Below are 12084 nucleotides of genomic sequence, written 5' to 3' on the forward strand. Positions count from 1 at the left end.
AACCTACAAGTATCACTCCTTCAAACCATCTGAACTCTCCGTCTGAAAGAGGTGGCTTCTCCCGCCCCTTTTTGAAATGCTGAAATAGTTTAACATGGCTATCTATTTGAAAACAGTTCCAGTTGGATGCCATTCTTGTATCAGTCCCAAGGGTTTCCCACTAAATGAATGAAAACTAATGAAAAAATAACTAGTGATGCAACAAGTCACGTTAGCTTTTCAACACTAAAATGAGTAGCATATATATGTGTATACACACACACACACACACACACACCAGTCGTCCCTCCATTTGTGCAGACTTTTAATCAGTGTGCCTCGCTTACTTGCGAGGGAAAAATGGAGGGATTTAAAATGGGGGCACTCCTGCAGGTATTCACGGGGTTGTACCGCCATTCAAGCCTGAATATAGGCAGACTTCTGATTTGGCAGAGGAGGTCTGGAACGTATCCCCCGCAAAAATGGAGGGGCGACTGTATACATAGACACACACATGTATATAGTACTATAACAAATGATAACGTATTACTTTCAAAAACTAATCTTCCAAGCTCTGCTCTCCAGTGGAAGAACGGCTTTCAATATCCACAACTCACCTTGGCTAATGACAGCCTTCCTGTTCTGTCCATCCAAGTCAGCCCTCTCAATAACATGATGTTTCGCATCAACCCAGTACATTCGATGGCCTGCATAGTCAATAGTTAGCCCATTTGGCCAGAAAAGATGAGTATCAGCAATGATGCGTCGATTGGAACCATCCATGTTAGAGTATTCAATACGAGGGGTATTTCCCCAGTCTGTCCAGTAGATGGTGCTATTAGAGAACAGAAAAGAACAAATACAAATCCATGATCCTTAAGAGCAAGAGTAACTAGTAGTTCAACAACATAAAGCCAAAAAGCAAAGACAAGTGGCACAATGTAAGATACCAAGAGCTATAAATTCAAACTGCAGTTCTCCACGGCTCAACAAGCACCACTTATGGCTGGAGTTTTTTGCCTTCAAAAACTTCACAAACCAATAACTATGGCAAAATACTTTGCACCAGTAATCAGGAGTTCTTGAAATAGTGGATACTATGAGGCGCTGAACAGCACAGAACAATGGCTTAAATCCAGAGTTCCATACTGCTCATAAGATGATCCCTGAGGAAGGGAACGAGATGATTTTCACAAGTTCCATTGTTCACCTAAAATTGCTTGAAAAGCTGCTATGGAGGATTGGGGAATTGTCCAAAGCCGTGTGGGAGGAGTTGGTATGAGAGATGCAAAGGAAAAAGGCAATTTACAAAACCACTTACTCCACCCCTCCAGTTTCTGCAGAATCTTACTCCCTTCAGTGAGTTCATCCATTTACAGAAGGGCTAATCTGGATCTAGCCCAATGAATATGGCCAACTTTAGCCCAGTAGATTTAAAGAAAGAAGCTAAAATGGGGACCAGTTACTTTATTTCACTCACCCCTCCATGGGATGAAGAGCAATGGCACGAGGCTTTTCTAGATTCTGCCAGAGAAGCACCTTCCTGTGGGTGCCATCCAGGTTTGCTACTTCAATGCGAGATGTCCCAGAATCTGTCCAATACAACTTGTCATGGATCCAGTCGACAGCCAGCCCACCTAGAACCCATATGAAGAAGGATGTCTGGAATTAGCTGAGGCTAGCTATTCCCAACCTGATGCTGCCCAGATGTTTTAAGACTACAAATCCAATAATCCAGGGGCATCATTAGGAGGCTGTAGGCCAAACTAGGTAACACCCTAAGGGTGTGTGTGACACCACGGCTCCCCAAACATCTGTCTTTTGGTCGAAATGAGCTGTGGCCTTCACCTGCATCCCTTTGAAACACTGAAAAGATTGTATGAATGGGACAAAGCTCAGTGGGAGGCGAAAAGAGAGGCCTCACATTTTTTTAACTTAAATTTAAATTTTTTTAATTTTTTTTAAAAATATTTTTAATTATTCTTTTAAATTTTTCCTTAAAAAGATTACATCTTATCATATTTTCCCTTTAACTACATGAAACTATGTACATGTAACTACATTTAAACTGTGTGCATGCTATTTCAATTTGAAGGTATAATTTTAATTTTGCTAGTTGTTTATATCACAGCTATTATAATTACATTCAGTGTGATAAATGGGAATTAGGATTTATAAGTAACATTAGTACAAAAAACATTACTAAAGATTCTGCATAGTATGGTATGGGAAGTCAGTGGGGAAGTGACACCATGAGTTATCACACCCAGTGATGCCAATCCTAGTGATACCTTTGCAACAGCAAACTGAACATGCAAGTAGAAATTGATGGAAGCTGCAGCACAAAAATATCTGGTGGGCCCCAAATTAGAAAAGACTGATGTAAGCTGTGCAACAGAATCCTATTAAGAAAAACCAAAGAAACTTTTCTGTTCCGCAAAAGTGGGGTGGGCAACTATGGCCCTTTAGATTATCCTGAACTGCAATTCTTCTGATCCTTATTGCTGGCTATGTTGAGTGCCACAGCTGCTCACCTCTGCACTAAAATAAAATGGGAATAAGAGCCCTCTATTATCCCTTGCCCAATAAATGCAACATGAGATGGCATATACACATATATGAAGTGAAGATTTCTGACTCCTTGTGATGCTCACCTGGACTCTCCAGTCCTGTGGATACTACCTCCTCCACATTGCTACCATTCAGGTTGGCCCTCATGATCCGGTCCAGTGTGACATCAGACCAGAAGACTAACTCCTTGCTATGGTGAAAATCAAGTGCAATGGCATTTTCTAGGTTGTTCAGAAGTAGGGTGTACTCTGAGCGATGGGGTAAGACCTGCCGGATATCGATCCGATTGGCAAAGAGCAACACAGGCTCTGGACCTGATGGACACAAGCAGACAGAAAAAAGAGACAGTATGATCAGGCAAGACATCAGTTTAACTGTGACAAAACACAGAACCAATTCATATAGAGGAAACCAACACAGAAATATTATGCAACAAGAACATTCATCCCCACACAGCTATTCTGATTTGGCTTTTCTGTCAGTCAGATATTCTCCAAAATGTTTTTTGCACATGGACCAGCCTTGGAATACATTACTTTTTGGACTCCAACTACCAAGAACCTCCTCCTGCCCCAAGGCCACTGGCCATACTGGGGAAGGGATTCTGTGAGTTATAAATCAAAAAGTTCATTTGTCTAAACATTGATTATGCCACCTGTTCCAATCCCACACCTATTTATTTTGCTGGTCAGAACCCTTGCTGCTCAAACAGTGTTGGGAAACTGGCATAGTTCTGCCATGTGACTTTTCAGGAATCAGATCAAGCAGGATATCTAAACTGCAACTTTTCCCTCCTAAAAAAACAGTTCACACAAATATGCAAAATCTCCTGGTTCATCTCCTGGCAATAATATTAATCACACATTTAGTTCCAAGTTCTTTTACATTAATTCCATTGGATCTTACATGATGCCCAAATACCTGCAAAAATGCTAAAGGCACACCTGCATAGGTTGCCTGTTCTCACTTGAATTTTCTATTTTCATGATAAGCAGGCAGGCAGGCGTGAAGAGAAGAAAAGATCATGAGTCTAGTCTAGCCACGAGAATTATGTAACCTGTGAAGTTCATGTAGGCTGCAGTGCAGACCCCCAGAATCCTCATTTCCCCTCTCACACCAATTTTCACCATATTCATGGTCAATCACATTCCAAGAAACATCCAGGAGTCACAACAGAGCATTTAACCACTATTTTATGTTCCTCCGCATCTGATATAGGCAAAAACAAAAGCAAGCAAGCAAGCAAACAAACAGTAACTAAATCCTACCACATTCAATGCTAGATATAGCCATTTGGTCACTTCCAGTTTTTAAAAAGGGATTGTTGCAACTCATTGAAGTCTTGGGTGGAGGAATGGTGCAGCCCTCATATCCTTAGGGGTGACCCATCCTGGTTTAGTGCATGAAGCAAATAACAATGGAGGATTCTACACCAAAGAAAAACTGAAGCCCTAAGCAAAACCATCAATATCAGATTGGACTCAGCTATGGCTTCTGTGTTGGTTCTACAGCTGCAGGATCATCATCGATCTTTAATCAGAAGAGGCGGGATATAAATAAATATTCATCATCATCATCATCATCATCATCATCATCATCATCATCGACTCACAAGAACAGAGAATTCCTTCTTACCCAGTGCTTTACAGCTGCGTTTGTCTGGGCGAAGCTCATAGCCATGTTCACACCAACACTGGAAGCCCCCTTCACTGTTGGTGCATCCTTGGCTACAATAACCTTCCTCTGCACATTCATTTACATCTGGAACAGGGAAAGAGAAATGGAATTACTACCTCTTTAAATGTATAAAAGAGACATTTGCCCCCACTTCTGGATTCCACTCTCTTGCACATACGCTGCTCAGTACAATATGAAAGAACACCTATTTGTTAGTTACAATAACATCCCACCTTTCCACCAACAAGTTCAAGGAAGCACATGTGATGTAGGTCAGACACAGAAGACAACTACCCAGCCCAAGATCACCCAATGAATTTCATGGCTCAGTGAGAATATGAACCTGGATTTCCCCGTCTATTATTCCAACCACTACATCTTTCTGGGACACCATGCTGCGAGTACTCCATCAGACCTACAAGCCTCCTAAGAACCTTTGGAGCAATCATTCTCCCTCATTCAGATATTTTACTGGAAGTGGGTGGGTTCCACCTGCACCTCTCCCATGTCTTCCCACTACTTCTTCAGTCTTAGCATGGAAAAAATAGGTGAGCAGGGGTAGATGGAACAGATGCAGAATGTGCTTTGCCTGTTAACACTAAGAGCTACCCATTTGAAATGATCCCTTCCATCTACCAGGAAATCAGCACAAAATCATTCAGACATTTCAGATTAACTGTGTAGCTCATTTTGAATTTGTTCTACTCCAGGGTCTAGCACTGCTAGAATACCAGCCAGGCCAAGTCAGGGGCCTGGGCACGAATCTGAATCCCACAGTGACTCTAGTTGTAGCTGCTCAAGATTCTACCAATAGACTAAGTTTTTTGTGAGTTTTTCGGGCTATGTGGCCATGTTCTAGAAGAATTTATTCCTGACGTTTCACCTGCATCTGTGGCTGGCATCTTCAGAGATCCCAGCCTTCATTTCTCTGAGGATGCCAGCCACAGATGCAGGCAAAACGTCAGGAATAAATTATTCTAGAACATGGCCACAGAGCCCAAAAAAAAAAACCACAAAAAATTATGGATGCCTTCGACTTCAGATTGAGTAAGCTTTACAGCAAAATGGGTCAAAGCCACCTTGAATCCCATAAATAAATAAAAATCAATAAATTACCCTGACATGATCTGCCATCCTCCAGAAGCCTGTAACCTGTGTGGCAGGTACACTGCACTGTCCCTCGAGTCATCTGGCACTTCTGGGCACAACCTCCATTGTTGAGATTACAGTTTTCCTCACCAGTTCGAGGACCTGTGAAACAGAAATGTCAAGCTTCTTCCATGCGACAGTAACTCAGAACTCAGCTACCGTTTACTAAACTATTATTAAAAAGGTAGCAGAAGCTCTGCATGGACAAGCTGTTCTGGGGTAAGGATGCAGGTGTGGAAAGAAGCATAACAACAACAACAACAACAACATACCTGTTTCTCCAGGAAAATAATTATTCTTTTTCCAGATAGGAAACATTTCCTTTCAGAAACAGCCTGTTCTTTTGCTCTCTTAAATAACCTTTTTGAGCATGGTATAGAATTTGATAAGATTATATGGGGAGCAGGTTCTAAGACCACTAGGAAGACCCTTTGACTCACCTTCCTACAGTGCCTCTTCTCTCCTACTTCAGCATACCTGAAGCCTACTTCCTATGTGGTCTTTCTAACAACCTTCCCCTTATCTATCAACCATGTTCATTTCCTTTCTCAAAGATATTGGGTTCCTGATCACGCTGGCAAAAAAGAACTCTTGTACATATTTACAAGGCTCCCATGATACTGAGGATAGGAAATGCCTTGGTGTACCTTCAGATGTTCACCCCCAACTTCCAGTAGCAATCCAGTGGCATCCTTCCTTTTGAGATCTCTTAAATGCTGGATTAAAAATTGCCTCTGCTTGTTTACAGTAGCCCACCCAGGTAAAGGATTTTCCTTTTCATCTCTGCTACTCACTCAAAAGGCCAGCTCAGTTGTAGTACCTATTCCCAACTCTAGCTTAAACAACTGTTGAGATCTGTAGAATCTCTTCCTGCAGCCTCTTGTGCCTCTGGGATTAAATCTCAAATCAGTTATGGGCAACTGGGATGGAATGAGTTGTGAATCAAAACTTACGGCAGTTTTGTTCAGGGCTCTCATCACTGCCATCTCCACAGTCATTTGCACCATTGCAAAGCTTTCTCAGGCCAATGCAGCGTCCATTCCCACACAGAAATTGGTCAGGAGCACACTGGGGACTCCCTAAAGGGGAGAAAAGAAAATTAGTGATACTAAGGGCTAGCAAATATTTTATTGCCATTTGCAGCCACATTCCAGAAGACAGCAAAGCTTTTCCTCAACATGTAAAACATATACCTTAATTCCTCTAATGAAGGTTGTTCAATGTATGATCTTTCATGTACATGCTGATTCATTCTTCCATTTCCACTGAATGTCACAGAAATAGCTTGGTTTGTTTGTTTCAAAAACTGACTTTTAAGTGATTAAAGTACTTAATATTATCTATTGTTCTGGTTGTATTTACTATATCTTGACCTGAACATTTTTTTTAGCAAGGCAACTAAGAACATTTTAAACATAAAATTCTACAGCAAATATTAAATATATGTTGGTGGGGCAAACTGATTATAAACCTAGGACCACATTAAAATGCTCACCATATATAATAATCTAATAAAGTCAGGATTCAACTGGCTCCTTGAACTAATAGAAGAAGCTTATCAGCCAGTCTCTGAAAAGGTAAATTTCAAACTCCATGAAGAACCCAAAATGTCAGAGGGCAGGGAAAAATTAATAGACCAGGAAAGAGTCTATTATTACTTTCTAATTTTAGTTTTATTTGTTCTGACCCTTCAATGCCCTCCCTTTCCCAACCCCACCCCTTGGAAGAGATTCCAGTCATACCTACATATGGATATATAGAAGGTCAGTGATCGTTATACTGTACTAACATTGAGAATCAGGATCTAACGGTTTGGCTAATCCAGGAAGGTAGGGGTGAATAAAATATGTCCATCCACATGCTGTTGGACTGCAACTCCTAGCAGCCCTAGACAGCACAGCCAATGGGAGTTTCAGTTCAACAACATCTGGAAGAGCAATGATTTCCATCCTCATAAGAGAAACCAAAATATAGAATTCTCTTCCTAATTCTGGACAGCATACAATTTTAACAGCAGAACTTCATTACAGGAATGCTGCAAAAAAATAATTCAATGGTTTTCACCTGTATCCTCACAGTTTTCCTCATCGCTATTATCAGAGCAATCATCTTCTCCATCACAACGCCAAGATAAGCGGACACACCGGCCAGACTTACAACGGAACTGCTCAGCTGTGCACATTGATGTGGCTGAAGGAATGAAAATGAGAGTTAAGTGAAACTGACCTGTTGGCTTCACAGCTTTCTTTTAGCCACTAGTTTTATATCATCAGCTACATTCTCCCCCTCATCCCCCACAATCCCCGCAAAAATTACTCACTGCAATTTTTCTCATCTGATTGGTCATCACAGTCGGAGTCACCATCACATCTCCAGCCAGCATTAATGCACAAACCACTGTTGCACATGAACTCTCCAGAGCGACATGGTTGATGGGAGGCTATAACAAAAAAAGATAACATGCTGCAATCCATGATTCTGTTGAGCCCATATTTGAGTAACAAGCTCATGTCCTTTCATTACATGCTCTGTTGCTAAAAATCTTTAGATTCAGGTTGTTCTGGCTATTCACTCCCAATTTTAGGGAGAATGCCAGAGGATAGCAGATTAACTCTCTAAAATATTTTCCTGCTATTCTCTTCTCAGAATATAGAGAAGTACTCTGGATTTTTGGATAACATCTGAAGTTACACTGGCTGGTGAGCCTTGATGGCTGAGAGATCTGGAGTCGTGGTCCAAAAAAGTAACTCTTTTGAGTTCTAATAGGAACATGGTACTGGGATTTCACAAGCTGGATGAATTTTAGGTATCTATTGATCCTCTTGGATCAAAGCTGTACCTCTTATCTCTATTTTTCTGGATTTGTTCACTCATTTTGAGGACAAAATTTGACAATACTTGATATAGTGGTCCCTTCTTTTACGTGGAGGATCCATTCCAGACCACTCCCACCCCCTGTAAAAGAAATTGCACGTATGCTTGAGCCCCATTAGAAGTAATGGGGCTCATGCTTGCGGTGGTGCGGCGGCATGCGAGCACCATAGGTGCACACGCTATTGTTCCTTCCAGCATGCGGCACTGCTTCTTCCAGCACTGCTTCCAGCGTATGCTGAAAGCAGCGTATAATGTGCCCGCGTATGATGCAAGCACACTGTATATCTGACTTATTTTCTAAGCTATGAAAGTGAAATGTTTCAGTTCAACATGCCCATCAACCTGCCTTCATGCCTTCCCTGGGTAACTTACAACAATCAGATTCATCAGACCAGTCTCCGCAGTCATCATCTCCATCGCAGTGATAGATGTCCAGGATACAGCGGCCATATGCACACTGAAACTCCTCCAGACTACATGTTGCTGCTGGAATATCTGATGCTAAAAAAGAAACAACCAAAGCTAAAATGTGACTCCTCCAAAACACTCTATACTTTCTGTCCTGTAAACAGAAAACTTACTGTGAGAAGGGGAAGGGAACAAAATGGACGCTCTGAACATTAGCTTTCCACTGCACTGAAAAGTGCTACAGTACTGGTTGCAATGGAACACAACTGCCTGCACACACAGTATAGTTTTAATTCTGAATAAATCAACCACTGAGGTATGAAATCTTTTACCACTCTTCAAGGAACAAAAACATATTCAATCTGCTTGCAACCAAGTGTCACAGAACTTTGTCTTATCAGCTCTTATATAAGGGCATTTGATTGATAGGTAAAAAGCAGTGACCTACCGTAATGAGATACTGAGAGCAGATAGGTTGCACACATTCAGGATGGCAGGAAGATAGTACACAGGGCTCCCTCCATGTACACACCAGTTATAGAAAGAATATCACACCACTAAAGAGTAGCCCGGCAGCACTTTTCAGTTGTGTCACACCCTTGTGACTTGCCAGAAAGAAAAATCTGGACATGCTCTTCTAAATATTAAAAATTCAGTGATAAACTCTAAAAATTCAGTGCATTTAACATATGCTCATATGCACTATCCTCGTCTCATGTATGAACTGCAACAATAATGTGTATGACATAATGTGTCAACTCACTTGTGAAGAACCACAAACATTTCAAGCACTTACCGAGTACTAGTGCATGCTGTTCTCTAAAGGCCTGAAGGGAAAGCTAACTTCCAAGGTAGCTTTAGGGTGGCATGGAATTATAATTTTCCACATCCCTAGAGACACCTATATACGAGTAAGGGACAATTGCATGTAGTTTTCACATTAGCCAAAGCAAAGCTGTTGGTTTGAGGGCTATGATGCCACAACTGATTAGCAGAAGGCACCAAAAACAATGCAGGCCTTTGCAGGCCACTGTTTTTCCTCAAAATTTAGAACAAACACCTTTTTTGTGCAAGAATTCTTCCCAAACACACCGACCCCCATGCAGGTCCCAGTATAATCCAAAACAAAGGTTTTATAATGGACAGAAAAGAAACCTCTAAGGAGAAGTACACAGGAGAAGAGAATTCTCTGTGTTTGATAATGTGCCCATGAATGCATGATCAGACGGTAGATTCAAGGAACCGAAAAATCAGAACCAACTAGCAGAAACAGAAAGAAGACTTTGGGAAGAAATCTGAGTGACATTGCCACAGCAAAAGATGGGGAAATATTCAGGTATAAATGAATCTAGGAGCATGTCAGGAAAGAGGAGCAGACAACTGAAGAATTTAATGGCCCTGTCACCAAGACAATTCGGTTTTCTCTTCCATTCATCTCACTGGCCATGCATTTTCTTCAAATCCATATTAAAGCAAGCAGACAGTGGTTAGCTTGAACGCTGAGGAAAGCAAAAGTAGATAGTTGATTACAGTTTAAAAGTGAGGGGAAATTCTTCACTCCATGTTTTGAGGGGGAAGATGTTAGCTATATGGTAAGTAAAGTAAGGTATCTTAGAAACACAAAGGATTAAGAGGCTATCTTATTAGTCTCATTTCACCCTACAAGGTTAGGTTATTGCTCCTCTCCCATTCCCAAGGCAGGCATGTATATTAATAACCAGAGGAGACACAGAGAATGGAAAGGCGAGAATGATGCTGGTTTCTTCTTTGTGTCTCTTACTGGCTCAAAAATCTCTGCAGCTTTGGCACCTTGCCAGCTCTCATTATCTGAAGAGATGAAAGACAACCTCTTCATCCCCACCCGAACCCCCCACCCCTGTTCCCCATCTCTGCCCTTCAGAAGCTGGCAGGCCTGATTTTCTCCCCACCCAGCCAACAACCCAACCCTTTGAAGTTTCACCCTATCTAGAACAAATTCTGCAGAAATGCCCTTCAGACAAAAGTACGGAAGGAAAAAGAAAGTTCTCAGGTTTGCACAAAATCTACTGTTAGTTACTTCTCAAATAAAGGAGTAAAGGCATAAAACCGGATAGAAGTGCTATATGCCATCACTTAACTCCAAACTCTTTTAACTCACAATAAATTCTTAAACAACCAGTCCAGAGGGCTTAGGAAAGGATGATCCAAATGCACACAGGCAGGAAGAGAAGGGAGGAAAGAGTCCCAAGAAGACATCTCTCAAGAGAGTTTCTTCAAGTATTTTCAAGCACATATTAAAGCAGATCTTCTTTCTCAAAGTTTACTTTATTAAAGCCACTTTCCCAAGCTCACAAAAATCTTTGCTCAAGGCCTTGTTCAAAGTCCCAGTAATCAGGAAACAGGCAGGGAAAACAGCTTCCAGCTGCCAAAAGATACCAAGTAGATACAAAACAAGAAACATGTTGGGCTTTTATTGGGCCAAGTGAACAAACAGACTAACATTAAAAAATACAAGATGTTCAGCTATCATAGTAATCCCATAAATTTAGGAACACAGAGCCATCTTGCAAACAACCTACAGCTGTAAGAGCAGTAACACATGGGTGGACTGGTTTGCTTACAGATAGGGTTGCCATAAGTCAGGACCTCCAAACCGGGACAAATGTAGGACAAGTGTAGGGCAACATTTTCAAATGTAGGACACTTTTTTTTAAAAAAAATGGAGGACATGCGAAAAAATTGAGTTTTTTTAAAAAAATCTTAATATAAATGCATGTTTTTTAGGCATGATCAAAATGGAGGATGTTTTGGCATTATTCCTAGACAGATGGCAGAAATGGACTTGCCCTCGGGTTCAACTGTACTTCTCAGAAGTGTGTACTTGGGCAAGGGACTGTGGTTTTTCTTCACTGCGCATGAGTTTGTAAAAATCACAGCAAGTTACATTGGCCGTGCCTCAGAGGCTTGTTGATATCAATATCACCACCACCACCATCATCATCACCACCACCACCACCACCACCACCACTATAATTGGCCAAGAAAGGCAGACTTGTTAGCATTCAAATCACCATAAATACACAGAAAATGCACTTGCATATATTTAATAATAAAAAATAATTAAAAAAAACAAGGCAGGGGTGTATATATTTAATAATAAAAATTAATGTAATAAAATAAAAAACAAGCAATAATAAAAATTAATAAAATAAAATAAAACAAGCAATAATAAAAATTAATAAAATAAAATAAAACAAGCAATAATAAAATTAATAAAATAAAACAAGCAATAATAAAATTAATAAAATAAAACAAGCAATAATAAAAATTAATAAACTAAAACAAGCAATAATAAAAATTAATGAAATAAAATAAAACAAGCAATAATAAAAATAAATAAAATAAAAAAATAAAAAGCAATAATAAAAATTAATAAAATAAAATAAA

General features: G+C 40.4%; 1 protein-coding gene across 3 annotated transcripts in view; it reads right to left on the bottom strand.

Moving 5' to 3' along the window:
• The window catches only part of LRP4 (LDL receptor related protein 4), a 136982-nt gene that overhangs the window by 29568 nt on the left and 95330 nt on the right, over positions 1 to 12084 (bottom strand). For all 3 annotated transcript variants that reach the window (XM_042455715.1, XM_042455704.1, XM_042455724.1), the window contains exons 6-14: positions 8623 to 8751; positions 7697 to 7816; positions 7441 to 7566; positions 6330 to 6455; positions 5344 to 5478; positions 4186 to 4311; positions 2634 to 2864; positions 1460 to 1616; positions 597 to 814 (exon numbers count right to left, since the gene is read on the bottom strand). In XM_042455715.1, coding sequence (XP_042311649.1) covers positions 597 to 814; positions 1460 to 1616; positions 2634 to 2864; positions 4186 to 4311; positions 5344 to 5478; positions 6330 to 6455; positions 7441 to 7566; positions 7697 to 7816; positions 8623 to 8751 — 1368 coding nt within the window. The remainder of the gene's footprint in view (positions 1 to 596; positions 815 to 1459; positions 1617 to 2633; positions 2865 to 4185; positions 4312 to 5343; positions 5479 to 6329; positions 6456 to 7440; positions 7567 to 7696; positions 7817 to 8622; positions 8752 to 12084) is intronic.

This window comes from Sceloporus undulatus, chromosome 1 (assembly GCF_019175285.1).
Source record: "Sceloporus undulatus isolate JIND9_A2432 ecotype Alabama chromosome 1, SceUnd_v1.1, whole genome shotgun sequence".
NCBI classification, from domain to species: Eukaryota; Metazoa; Chordata; class Lepidosauria; order Squamata; family Phrynosomatidae; genus Sceloporus; species Sceloporus undulatus.